The following is a 13,386-nucleotide window of genomic DNA, read 5'->3' as shown; positions in this document are numbered from 1 at the left end:
CAACATAAAGACCTTATGACTTGGGGCTGGAGGTAATTTGCCAACTATGTCCATGCCCCATTTCATGAAAGGCCAAGTTGTTAAAGTAGGATGCAAAATCTCGCACAGTTTATGCGTCATACCTGCGTGTCGTTGACAGCTATCGCACTTGGCAACATACCTTATCGCGTCTTTCTTCATTGTGGGCCAATAGTATCCATGCAGCAACGCTCTATTGGACAAGCTACGCCCTCCTGAAGGATTTCCACATGTTCCTTCATGCAGTCTTTAAGACTTGCCCCCACTGATCTTTTTCCAAACAACGCAGTAGGGCCCGCGCAGATTTTTTGAACAGTACTCCGTGAATGAGCACGTACCGTGACGCTTTAAACCGAATTCTGCGCGCCTCTACCTTGTGTGCTGGAATTACATCGTTAGCAAGATAGTCATAAAACGGTTTTGTCCAACTGTCACTTACCTCCTTAGTGTCAAGGTCCCTTGTAGCTACGATGTTGCTGATGTTACTAACGATGTCTCGGTCGTCTTGAAGTCGTTCAATCATTGTCGCGACGATTTCGCCATCACCTCTAGCGACCGCAGGGTTTGCTAGATGAATTATAGGGACGGAAGTGAATGAAATGTCCCTTAAGGAGGATCCAAGGTTGGCCAACGCATGTGCCTGCGTATTCTGGTCTCTTGGTATTTGCAAAATGTCAAATGGATTAAATATTTTATTCTTACGCTGAGCTATCTCTAAGTACATAACCATTTTGGAATCTTTTGCTGCGAATTCTCCTTTGACTTGGCTAACAATCAACAATGAGTCGCTGAAGACTTTTAACGCCTTTGCTCCCATGTCTTCTGCTAACGTCATTGCTGCGATAAGTGCTTCGTACTCAGCTTCATTGTTCGTCGCTCTAAATTCACAGCAAATGGCTCGTACTACCTTGCCCCCTTGTGGCGACTTTAGCACGACACCTAGACCTGCGCCACGAAATTAGAAGATCCGTCAACAAATAATACCCAAGGTTCGTGATCGACGTGGTTAATTTTGGCGACTACATCGTTTGCGAGCTTTTCTAGCTCTGGGCTAAAGTCTGCCACAAAATCTGCCAATGCTTGCGACTTAATGGCTGTTCTGGGACAAAACTGAATGTCGTACCCACTAAGCGCTATTTACCACATAATCATGCGTCCTGTTAACTCGGGGTGTCGCAAGACGGACTTAACAGGATAGTTAGTCATAACAATAACAGTATGCGTCTCAAAATAGTGCCTAAGTTTTTTAACAGCAACAACTATGGCTAAAATGAGTTTTTCCAATGAGGAATACCTGGTCTCTGCGTCTAGCAGAGACTTACTGACGTAATAGATTGGGAGTTATTGACTTTCTGCTTCTCGCGTCAGGACATCACTGACGGACACACTGCTCACAGCGAGATAAAGCTGCAGCGTCTCTCCGTCGCTGGGCTTGGACAACAATGGTGGTGACGTTAGGTATTTTTTGAGTTCTTGTAGCGCGTCTTCATGCTGCTGTGACCATTCGAAGCCTTTATTCTTGCTCAGAACGTCATAGAATAAATGACATCTTTCGGACGACCGGATATGAAGCGATTCAACGCGGCCACGCGACCGGTTAACTTTTGCACTTCTTTGACGTTCCTTGGAGATTGGATATTGATAAGGGCTTTTATTTGATCCGGGTTAGCTTTGATCCCTTGCTGTGTCACGACATACTCAAGGAACTTTCCTCCAGACACTCCAAATGTACACTTAGTGGGATTTAATTTCATACCATACCTTCGTAGGACGTCGAAAGCTTCCGACAAGTGTTGGACGTGGTCGCTCGCTTGTTTGGATTTGACGAGCATATCGTCTATATATACCTCCATGGTGTCGCCCAATTGGTCTTTGAACATCTGGTTGACCAGTCGTTGGTAGGTGGCACCTGCATTTTTCAAACCAAAAGGCATAACCTTATAACAATATATACCTCCATGCTGTCTTTTCCTAATTGTCCGGATGCTTCATATTTGATTGTACCCAGAATACGCGTCCATGAATGTCAGGAGCTCGTGGCCTGCCGTCGCGTCGACCATTGCGTCAATATGAGGGAGAGGGAACGGATCCTTGGGACACGCCTTGTTCAAGTCTGTGAAGTCTATGCATACTCTCCACTTCCCGTTCATCTTGCTCACCACCACGACATTGGCTAGCCAATATGAGTATTTTACTTCGCGGATTTCTCCAGTGTCAATCAGATTTTAGACTTCGTCATTAATGATTTGGTTCCTTTCAGACGCGAATTTGCGTCTTTTTTGCTTTACTGGCTTGTGCTCGGGATCGACGTTGAGTTTATGTGTTATGACGTCGGGACTGATTCCTGTCATATCCTCATGGGACCAAGCAAAACAATCTTGATTAGCCTTTAAAAAATCAATAACTGACCTCGTATTTCTGCGACAGCGTCGCTCCGATTCGAACGACATGATCGGGGATGGACGGATCGAGCATCACTTCATCCACGTCCTGCTCACTGGGCGCGTCGGGTGCTGATCCATCCTTTAATTGCTAGATAGCTGCCTTTGGAGGTTTGAGCGACGAGCTGTAACATTCTATTACAGATTTTTGCTTGCCCTTTATTTCTTGGACGCCCCCCTTGGTTGGGAATTTCAAGGTCTGATGATAAGTCGACGGGACAGCCTTCATCTTATGTATCCACGGGGTGCCAAGGATGATGTTGTATGCTGACAGTCAATCCACGACGTTGAATCTGGTCGGCAGGTTGACACCTTTGGCTAACGTTGGCAACGTGATCTCTCCGACAATGTGTTGAGCTTCTCCACTGAAACCAACTAAAACAGTACATTTTTTAGTAATATCTTTATCACACAATCCCATACCTTCGAGGGTGCTTTTGAATATGATATTGGCCGAGCTACCCCCATCGACCAATACTCGCTTCAACACGCAATTACTAACAGTCAAGGATATGACTAGCCCATCATGGTGCTCTACGTCGTAGACGTCGTCATCGTCAAAGGTAATTGCCATCGCTTCCAGCTTGCGTTCTTCTGCTGACCTCTCTTGCTAGCCTTTTGGCTACGGAGTATGTTAGTCCACATACATCAGATCCACCAGAAATAACATTAATTACCTTTACGTGCGTTGGTGATGTTGGCGGGACGGACTGCGCAGGATTCCTCTCGAAGGACGCTTTGCCTTTATCGCTTAGGAGATCTTTGAGATGCCCCTTATTGAGCATGAACGCGACCTCGCGTCGCAACGCAATGCACTCCTCCGTCTTATGACCATGGTCATGATGGAACTGACACCACTTTGTCAGATCTTTTTGCGCCTCCGGTCGGTCACTCTTCTTTGGCTAACGGACGGGTGCTCCGATTTTAGTCAAGGCATTTACGACGCCTCCGACATCGACGGAGAATCCAAAGGAGTCAATATCTGGGATGGTTGGTGACTCCGTCCTTGCGTCGTTACCTGCACTATCGACAACGTCAGCAACATTGTTTACCTGATTTGCGCGATTGTAGGGGTGGTTTCGCCAATTATTCTTTTGGGGGACGAAAGCCTTCCGGTCTTTGGGATTTTCTGGTGCACGACGAGTTGATATGGTATTGAGGATGGCATCATCTTCTTCCAGCATCATCTGCGCTAATGCTCGTGATTTGACTTCCTCGAACGTTTGACATGGGTACTTCGTCAGACGATTGTAGAGTTTTGACCGCAGAGTTAGACCTTTCCTGAAACATTCAATAGCAGTCTTAGTATCAAGATCTTTAATGCTAATCATTTCTTTGTTAAAGCGATTATAATAATCGCGAACAGATTCTTTAGGTCCTTGGACGACGCTATATAGGTCGCTCGTATGCTATTCTAGGCTACGACTGCCTTCAAACTTCTCATAGAACTTGTTGACCAAAGTGGAAAATTTCCAATGCTTCATGGCTTGAGGGATCCGAGCCATTTGAGGGCAGGACCAGTGAGCGTGGCTCCGAAAGATTTGCACATACAAGCTTCCACCAGATGCCAAGGAATTGACGCTTGCCACATCCGCTGCTTATACTGGGCGACATGCTCTACTGGATCAGTCGAACCGTCGCAATTGGCAGCGAGGAAGGGTAGATTGAGCTTTTTGGGGAGCACGGCTCTCGCGATTCTCTCTACGAATGGTGACTCTGCATAGCCATCGATGCTCCACAATGCTTGGCGTTGGAGCTCCGGGGAGCTGCGACATGAGCTTCATTAAACGCCTATTCTGCCTTTCGATCAGGATCATGCGCTTTGTCATAGGATTTTCTTCTCCTTCGCCACGATAGTTCTCTTCATTATTCAAGGGCTCTTCATCCTCGAGCTCTTCGTCATTTCCAGGTTCATCATCGTCTGACTCAGATAGGTCCCTCATATAGGGGATGTCGTTCAAATTAGCAGGGCGTCGGACTTTCGAAACTTTGAACAACGCTACCTCTTCTTGAAATTTTTGAATCCTTTCTTGCGATGTCGTGAAGTCGGTAGCTAACCGCTCACTAGCTTGCTTCATTTCGAGCATCTCTGCTCTCATTTGATCATATTGCCTCTGCATTTCGTCAAGATTTGGTGTTTCTCCCATTTGATGGATTTTGAACAGTAGTTGGTCTGGTTATGCCCCACGGTGGGCGCCAAATTGTTTATGCTAAAATTTGTCTCTTACGACAGAATTAAAGTTTTGGACGATTCAACCAGATTATGAATATGACAATGCAAGGAATGAATGCAATGGGGATCAAAGGGGATGAACACACAAAGATGGTGACGCGAAAAACCCCAATGAAGGTGGGTAAAAACCGCGGGTGGATGTGGATCCACCAATTACGATCGTTGACTGTCATTAAAGACTAGCGACAATCGTTACAGTTTTTTCTTTCTTTTGCTCTTAGTACAAAAACTGTCCAGCACCCTAGTCTAATGATACTCGTTTTTCTTTTGTATGTCCTTGGCCGTATTTTTCTCCTTTGGCTTTTTCCAATTGAATGCACTAATGAATTCCTAGTTTATTACAAAGATAACGATCCCTTGATTATAGGAGATCCTCCTAATTAAACTCCAACGTCGCAATCTCCTTTCCTCCTTTGTGCAATTTACTTTCATCAACGGCTTTCATGGCTGATTTGATGCCTCATTGAACTCCTTCCTTTTTGGAAAAAATCCGTTACTGATTTTCAACTGGCTTTGTCCTCGTGTCTCTCCGTCGCGTCTTAACGTCATAGTTGTCATGTCATCATGTCATGATGTCAATGTCACCCTGCAAAAATTCAGCCATAACAAGTATGATTATGTGGGTTCAACAAGTTATGTAAGGTAATGTAGAAGACAAACAAATGTTTTACCAAATACTCCATCCGTTTCCTAAAGATCTTCCCTCTTTCCGTTTAAGTGCGTTTCCAAAAGATCTTCCCTCTTTTACTTTATTCCTTATTTGGAATCTTTTTTCCCTTTTTACCCTCTCATGTCCCTATCATATGGTCCACTATTACATTATTAATTCAATTTCACTCCCTTTCTCGCTCTCTCCTACTTTAACCCCTTTTTATTTGTTTATTTATCTTAACCCCTTTCTCTCTCCTACTTTACCCATCCCACACCTCACACAACTGGATTCTCCTTGGTATATGTAGGAACAGCAACAAGGAAGATCTTTAGGAAACGGAGGGAGTATATAAGGAAAAAAATTTAAAGTTGGAACATCTTTTGAAAACTGACATTAACATAAAATAGGAAGGTCTTTAGGAGATAGAGGAGTAGTAGCTATTGTAACCATATATAATGTTTCTATTTTATATGTAATTCCAGTAAATAGGAACCTTAAAAAAGACATGGAAAGTACGATAATATTACTAATCATAGAGGAAATAATCCTTTTACAATTTATATATCAGATCAATTGTTATATTATTTAGTAACTACTTCGATTATTGTATCTTAAAATAATAAATTATGTCATTTATATAAGCAAATAATCATATTTTATATAAATAATTTCCATTTGTATATGATACGAGTCACAAGTCTAGTACTATTAAAAAAACATAAACAGACTAGCCTAATTTACATGCGTAAGCAGAAATGCCTGTAGATGATGGGTCATTCAATGCTCTTAATCTAAGGCATCGCAACTAAGGCATCACTATAAATCTTCACCTCGACAATAATTCTCTCACATATAACAAATATACCCGATACACTAGTGATGTGTTAGATGTACACAAACTCTCTGTGTGCCTAAAAGGCCCAAAATGTCATGAATAATTTAAAATGTTGTAGTGAGTCCAAATGGTTATAGAACATTACATGTATATTTAGCTTGGTGAATGTACTAGCATGATTATGAACATTAATTGCTTACTTACGATCCTTTATATTTTCTCATGTCTCAAAAGATGAGTCCTTATTATGAGTAGACTTGGTCCTTGCTACACATTGTTTATGCTGAATTTCGCCTACGCGATGTAATCCGATATGGGGACAACGACAACCAGATTTATGCAGTAACAGACATGAAAATATAGAAAGGAAATATCAAGAGAATGACACAAATGAGTGTTGACACGGAAAACCCCAATGAAGGTGGGTAAAAATCGCTGGTGGATATGAGTCCACCAATCCAATATATGCAATTGTCAATCAGAGTGAAAGACAATCAATACAACCTAGGTTATTTGATGTAAATACAAGGATTGCTTGTTTGAATGAGAAATATGTAAAGTACTGTGAATATGAAGTAAAAAGTATCTCAATATGATTGTTGTAACGCGTACATCTTTTTTCTTTCTTCTTTGCCACTTAAATACCCTTTATGCTTCTGAGAGCTAGCTGCAATGTGCTTCCAAGGATCTCAGAGATGACCTTGCTTAATCGTGCAATCTCAACTAATTTCCTACCTTTGTGCTACTTGTTGTTGACTCCAATTCTTGCTGGCAATGTCACAAATAACAACGGCTACGCGTCCCTTGTTTCCCGGACAATAGTTTCATCTTTGACTTAGTCAAAGCGTCAACGTCGGGTTTGGATGCGTCAGCGTCTTTATTGAATTACGTCAATGTCAACCTGAAATTTTACACAAAAATAATTGTCGGTCGCTTCATCTGAACGTCGCGAACTTATTGAATAGCATAAAAACATCTTGTAAAAGCAACACATAGTAAAATCTTATCGTTGATGTTTCAACGACCATGCGATGACACACTCATCACTTATTATTGAATGAGACATAAATAAAATGATATTTGGTACTTAGCTAGAAAAAAATATCTTTTGAGATGGATAGTATTCCAACCACGTGGGACCATAATGTCGTCACTTTGGACTAGCTGGTAAGCGCCATTGCCAACGACTTTGTTGATTTTGGTAAAGATCTTCCCATTTTGGACCTAGTTTACCTGCATTGGGCTCTTGTGACTTCTGGAAGGCCTTCCTTAGCACCCAGTCGCCTTCAACGAATGATTTGTCTTGTACGTTCTTTTTTAAGCTTCTTGCGACGACATGTTGTTGTGTTGCCATGCGTATTAGCGCTGCGTCTCTCAATTATTCTATGGTGTCTAGGTCGCTGAGTAGTTCGTCACAGTTTTGCTGCCCCGTCATCAAATCATACGTGATAGTTCGAATACTAACCTCAGCTGGTAGGACTACTTTGTATCCATAAACCAGTGACAAGGGGGGTTTGTCCTGTCATAGTGCATGGCATCGTGCGATTCGCCCATAGGATGGCTGACGACGCTTCAGCCCATTTTCCTTTCTTAACAGTGAGATGCGTCTTCAATGTGTCTGTGACATTGTTTTTGCTGGATTCAGCTTGTCCATTGGCTTCGGGATATCATGGCGTCGACGTCAGCAACGTGATATTCCACTCATCGCAGAAGTGCTTCGTCTTATCGCTAATAAATTCCGACCCATTGTCGCATATACTTTTTGACGGGACACCAAACCTGCAAATAATGTTAGTTAGTATAAGATAATTACCTCCTTATCACGTACCTGTTGGAAGGAATCTGCCTCTGTCTACTTAGAAAAGTAATTCGTTAGTGCTAACATAACGACCTTATGTCCTGGGGGAGGTAGTTTACCAACTATATCCATTCCCGATTTCGTAAAAGGCCAAGGAGTTAAAGAAGGGTGTAAAATTTAACAGGGTTTGTGCGTCATACCTGCATGTTGCTGACAACTTCCACATCTTATGACATACCTGATGGTGTCTTGCTTCAACGTTGAACAATAATAGCCCATTCTTAACGCTCTATTAGATAGGTTACATCTTCTAAAATGGTTTCCACACGTCCATTCATGCAATTCTTCTAGGACCTTTTCCCGTTGATCATTTTCCAAGCAACGCAAATAAGGCCCGGCGACGAACTTTTTGAGTAGCACTCCTTGGATGATGACGTATTTGGATGCTTTGAAAAGATTCTACGTGCTTCTGCTCTGTCTGCTGGGAGTATATCGTTAGTTAAATAATCATAAAAAGGTTCCGTCTCACTAACACTTACCTCATTATCAGTCAGAACGTTATCATTAGTTGTGTCAGCATTGTCGTGGCCTGGTTCAACATCATGTGTCACTAGGTCATCATCGTCATGTTCTTGGCCGCTGCCTCCAACTGTCGCGACGATGTATGTAACGTCCTTACCTTTACTTATCATTGGCGTTGTGAAATGGACGATGGGGACAAAGGTGAACGACCCATCTCTCAGGGACGATCTAAGGTTAGCCAACGCATCTGCTTGCGTGTTCAGGTCTCTTGGTATTTGCATAATGTCAAAAGGGTTAAACATTTTAGTTTTACCTTACTTGCGCGACTTCCAGGTAAAGCGCCATTTCGGAATCCTTAGCAGTGAATTCACCCTTGAGCTATTTGACACCTTGAGCTATTTGACTATTAACAACGAATCGCAATATATCTTCAACACTTTGCCCCCGAGTCGCTTGCTAGGGGCATTCCTGTGATCAACGCTTCATACTCAGCCTCGTTATTGGTCGCTATGCATTCACAACATATGGCTTGCACTACCTTGTCCCCTTGTGACGACTTTAGGACAACACCAAGACCTGCACCACAAAAATCAGAAGATCCGTCAACAAACAAGATCTATGCGTCGTCACTGACATGATTGATCCAAGCGATTTCGTCTTTTACGATATTCTTTAATTTTGAACTGAAGTCTGCCACAAAATCTACCAAGACTTGCGACTTAATCACCATTCTTGGCAGTTATTTGATGTCGTAAGCACTGAGCGCAATGGCCCATTTACCCATGCGACCCGTCAATTCAGGCCTACGCAAAACACTCTTTATAGGATGGTTAGTCATGACAATGACAGTATGAGTTTCGAAGTAATGTCGTAATTTTTTAACAGTGGTGACTAAGTCAAAACGAGTTATTCTAGAGACGAATTCCTGGTCTTTACGTCTAACAGAGACTTACTTACGTAATAGATAAGGAGTTGCTGGCTCTCCGCTTCTCGTGTCAAAACGACACTGACCGAGATGTTGCAGACGGCTAGATACAACTAAAGCGTTTCCCCATCACTAGGTTTAGAAAGCAAAGGAGGAGATGCTAGGTATTACTTGAGTGCTTGCAGAGCGTCTTCATGTTTTGGAGTCCAGTCGAATCCTTTGTTTTTGCGCAGCACGTCATAGAAAAGATGGCACTTTTCGGACGACCTGGATATGAAACGATTAAGAGCAGCGACGCGTCAGGTCAGCTTTTGCACCTCTTTGATGTTCCAGGGAGATCGGATGTTGATGAACGCCTTGATTTGGCCGGGACTTGCCTCGATTCCTCGTTGCGTCACGACGCAACCTAAGAATTTACCTAGAACCACTCCAAATGTACACTTAGTGAGGTTAAGTTTCATACCATATTTTCGGAGAACGTCGAATGCTTCAGATAAAAGTTGGATATGGTCACCATCTAGCTTGGATTTCACCAAGATGTCATTAATATATACCTTCATGGTGTCACCTAGTTGATGTTTGAACATATGATTGACAAGGCACTGGTACGTCGCACCTGGATTCTTTAGTTCAAAAAGCATAACCTTATAATAATAAATACCTTTGTCGGTGACAAACGCAGTCTTTTGTTAGTCGTCAAGATGCATAAGGATTTGATTATAGCCGGTATGCGTCCATGAACGTCAGAAGCTCGTGTCCTGTTGTCGCGTCGACAATTGCGTCTCTATGGGGGAGTGGGAACGGCTCTTTGGGACAGGCCTTATTCAGGTATGTGATGTTAATGCATACCCTTTACTTTCCATTCTTTTTACTGACTACAATAACATTAGCGAACCAGTCAGGATATTTAGCTTCACGTACCTTCCATATGTCATCAACTTTTGCACTTCGTCGTTAATAATTTGGTTGCGTTCAAGTGCGAATTTACGTCGTTTCCGTTTGACTGGCTTGTGCTCTGGGTCGACATTTAGCTTGTGGGTGATAACGTCTAGACTTATACCTGTCATATCTCCATAGGACCAAGCAAATCAATCCTGGTTAGATTTTAAGAAATTAATTAGCTGATCACGCAGTTCTGGCACCAAAGTCGCTCCAATGCAAGCGACGCGATCTGGTAAAGTTGGATCAAGCGTCACTTCGTCTACATTCTGCTTATCTGGCGTGTCGAGTGCTGATCCCCTCGTTAATTTCTATATGAATGCTTTGGGGGGATTCAGCTACGAACTGTAGCACTCCCTCGCGGCTTTCTGCTCCCCCTTAATCTCTTGGCCGCCCCATTTCGTAGGGAATTTTAACGTCTAATGATACGTCGAGAGGATTGCTTTCCTTTTGTAGATCCAAGGCGTCCCAAGGATGATGTTGTAGGCGGAAGGATAGTTCACGACGTTGAACCTCGTTGGCAGATTGACACCTTTAGCTAAGGTTGGCAACACGATCTCACCGACGGCCTGTTGTGCCTCTCCGCTGAAACCAACTAAAATAGTAAATTTTTTAGTTATATCCTTATCAAAAAGACACATACCTTCGAGGGCGCTTTTGAAGATGATGTTGGCTAAACTTCCACCATCTACCACCACACGTCGCAGCAACCAATTGCTGACACTCAGAGAGATGAACAATCCATCATGGTGCTCTTCGTCGCACACATCGTCGTCATCGAAAGTGATTGACATTGCTTCCATCTTCGTCGCACACACTTAGAGAGATGAACAATCCATCCGGACGATCACCCTTCCTCGGCCAACGGACATAGACTCTGATCTTTGTTAATGCATTAACGACACCTCCTACATCGACGGAGAATCCATAGGATCCAATGTCAGGGTATGATGGGTGTTCCGCCTTAACCTCTGTTCTTGCATTTTCAATTACATCATTAATTTTGTGTACCTGATTAGGACGGCAATAAGGATGATTCCGCCAATTATTCTTCTTGGGGACGAAGGCTTTGCGATCGGTCGCGCTCTCTAACACATGGTGAGTGGAGATGGTGTTGAGGATGGCATCGTCTTCCTCCAAATGCATCTGAGCAACCGATCTTGACTTCACTTCTTCGAACGTGGAACACGGGTACTTTGTCAGATGGTTGTACAACTTCGACCGAAGCATGAGACCTTTCCTAAAACATTCAATAGCAGCCTTAGTGTCAATAGCTTTAATGTTAATCATCTCTTTATTAAAGCGATTATAATAATCGCGAACAGATTCTCTTGGTTCTTGGACAATGCCATAGAGGTCGCTCGTCTGCTTATCTAGACTACAACTGCCTTCGAATTTATCATAGAATTTATTGACCAAGGTTTAGAAAATTGTTGATGCTTCTGTGCTTAAGAGATTCGAGCCACTTGAGAGCTGGTCCGCTCAAGTTAACACCGAAGGACTTGCACATGCACGCTTCAACAAGATGCCATGAGATGGATGCCTGCCGCATTCTTTGCTTGTACTAAGCAACATGCTTAGTGGGATCCGTTGATCCGTCGTATCTGGCAGTGAGGACAGGAAGATTGAGCTTCATTGGGAGCGACACCTTTGAAATTTTCTCAATGAACAGCGACGCTGCATAACCATCGCGATGCTCGACAACGCTGGGTGTGGGTTCCCTTGGGAGTTGATACATGAGCTTCATCAAACGTTGACTCTGCTTCTCGATCAGGATCATATGCTTTGTCATAGGTTCTTCATCTCCATTTTGGGGAGTCTTCTCGAGGTTACCTCGGTCCTAATCGTTCAGAAGAACATTATTCACGAATTCTTCGTCGTCATCTGACTTGGCGATGTCGAAATTAGTGAGAGGGTGCATAAGAGGAATATCCTCCATACTGACGCGACGTTGGGTCATGGATGCTTTCGTTGAGTCCAATTCTTCTTGTAGCTTTTGGATCTTTTCTTGCGAGGACGAGAATTCTGGGGACAGTCCTTTGTTGGCTTTTCTCATTTTGGTCATATTTGCCCTAATTTCATCATGGAGCTTCTGCATTTCCTCAATGCTCATTGTTTCGGCCATTTCGATGAAGTTTTGAAAGAAGTGACTGATCTGGTTGTGGCCCCACATTGAGCTCCAAATTGTTTATGCTCAATCTCGTCTACGCGATGTAATCCGATATGGGGACAAGGACAACCAGATTTACTCAGTAAATGACATGAAAATATAGAAAGGGAATATCAGGGGAACGACACGACAGAGTTTTGACGCGGAAAATCCCAATGAAGGTGGGTAAAAATCGCGGGTGGATATGAGTCCACCAATGTACTATACGTAATCATCGATCAGAGTGAAAGACAATCAATACAACCTAGGTTATTTCATCTAAATACAAGCATCGCATATTTGAGTGTGAAATAAGTACTGTGAATATAAAGTAAAAAGAATCTCAAGATGATTGATGTAATGTGTATATCTTTTTTCTCTCTTCTTTGCCACTTATATACGCTTTATGCCTTCTGAGACCTGGCTGCAATGTGCTTCTAAGGATCTCGGAGATGGCCTTGCGTAATCCCCGTGCAATCTCAGCTAATTTCCTACCTTGGTGCTACTTGGTGTTGACTACAATTCTCACTAGCAACTCGCAAATAACAACGGCTACGCGTCCCTTGTTTCCCGGACAGTAGTTTCATCCTTGACTTAGTCAAAACGTCAACTTCAGGTCTAGACACGTCAGCGTCTTTATTGAATTGCGTCAATGTCAACTTGAAATTTTAGCCATAACACACATCACAATTTCTATTTATCTAATCAGGATGTAAGGCAAGACCACTAGTATAATATATACTATATAATTTTAGCGCTAAGTGTAACGACCTAAAAAGTCATAAATAATCTCTCCCACTCATCGGATATCAACCTATCATCCTATTCCAAAACTCCTTATCCTTTATGAAAGTATGGATTGTTGTGGGTGTTT

The 13,386-nt window shown here is 42.8% G+C and overlaps 1 protein-coding gene across 1 annotated transcript; it reads right to left on the bottom strand.

Moving 5' to 3' along the window:
* Positions 1-256: 256 nt before the first annotated feature.
* Positions 257-853, bottom strand: LOC130591082 (uncharacterized). The gene has a single exon (XM_057393992.1). It carries the CDS (start codon positions 851-853, stop codon positions 257-259), a length of 597 nt encoding a protein of 198 aa, XP_057249975.1.
* Positions 854-13,386: the final 12,533 nt, after the last annotated feature.

Source organism: Beta vulgaris, chromosome 4 (assembly GCF_026745355.1).
Source record: "Beta vulgaris subsp. vulgaris cultivar EL10 chromosome 4, EL10.2, whole genome shotgun sequence".
Taxonomy (NCBI): Eukaryota; Viridiplantae; Streptophyta; class Magnoliopsida; order Caryophyllales; family Amaranthaceae; genus Beta; species Beta vulgaris.
The sequence above is the reverse complement of the archived record's forward strand: the minus strand, read 5'-3'. Positions and strand labels throughout refer to the sequence as shown.

Coding starts and splice junctions, on each gene's coding strand:
- LOC130591082 (XM_057393992.1), bottom strand. CDS start 853: ATGACGTTAGCAGAAGACATGGGAGCAAAGGCGTTAAAAGTCTTCAGC.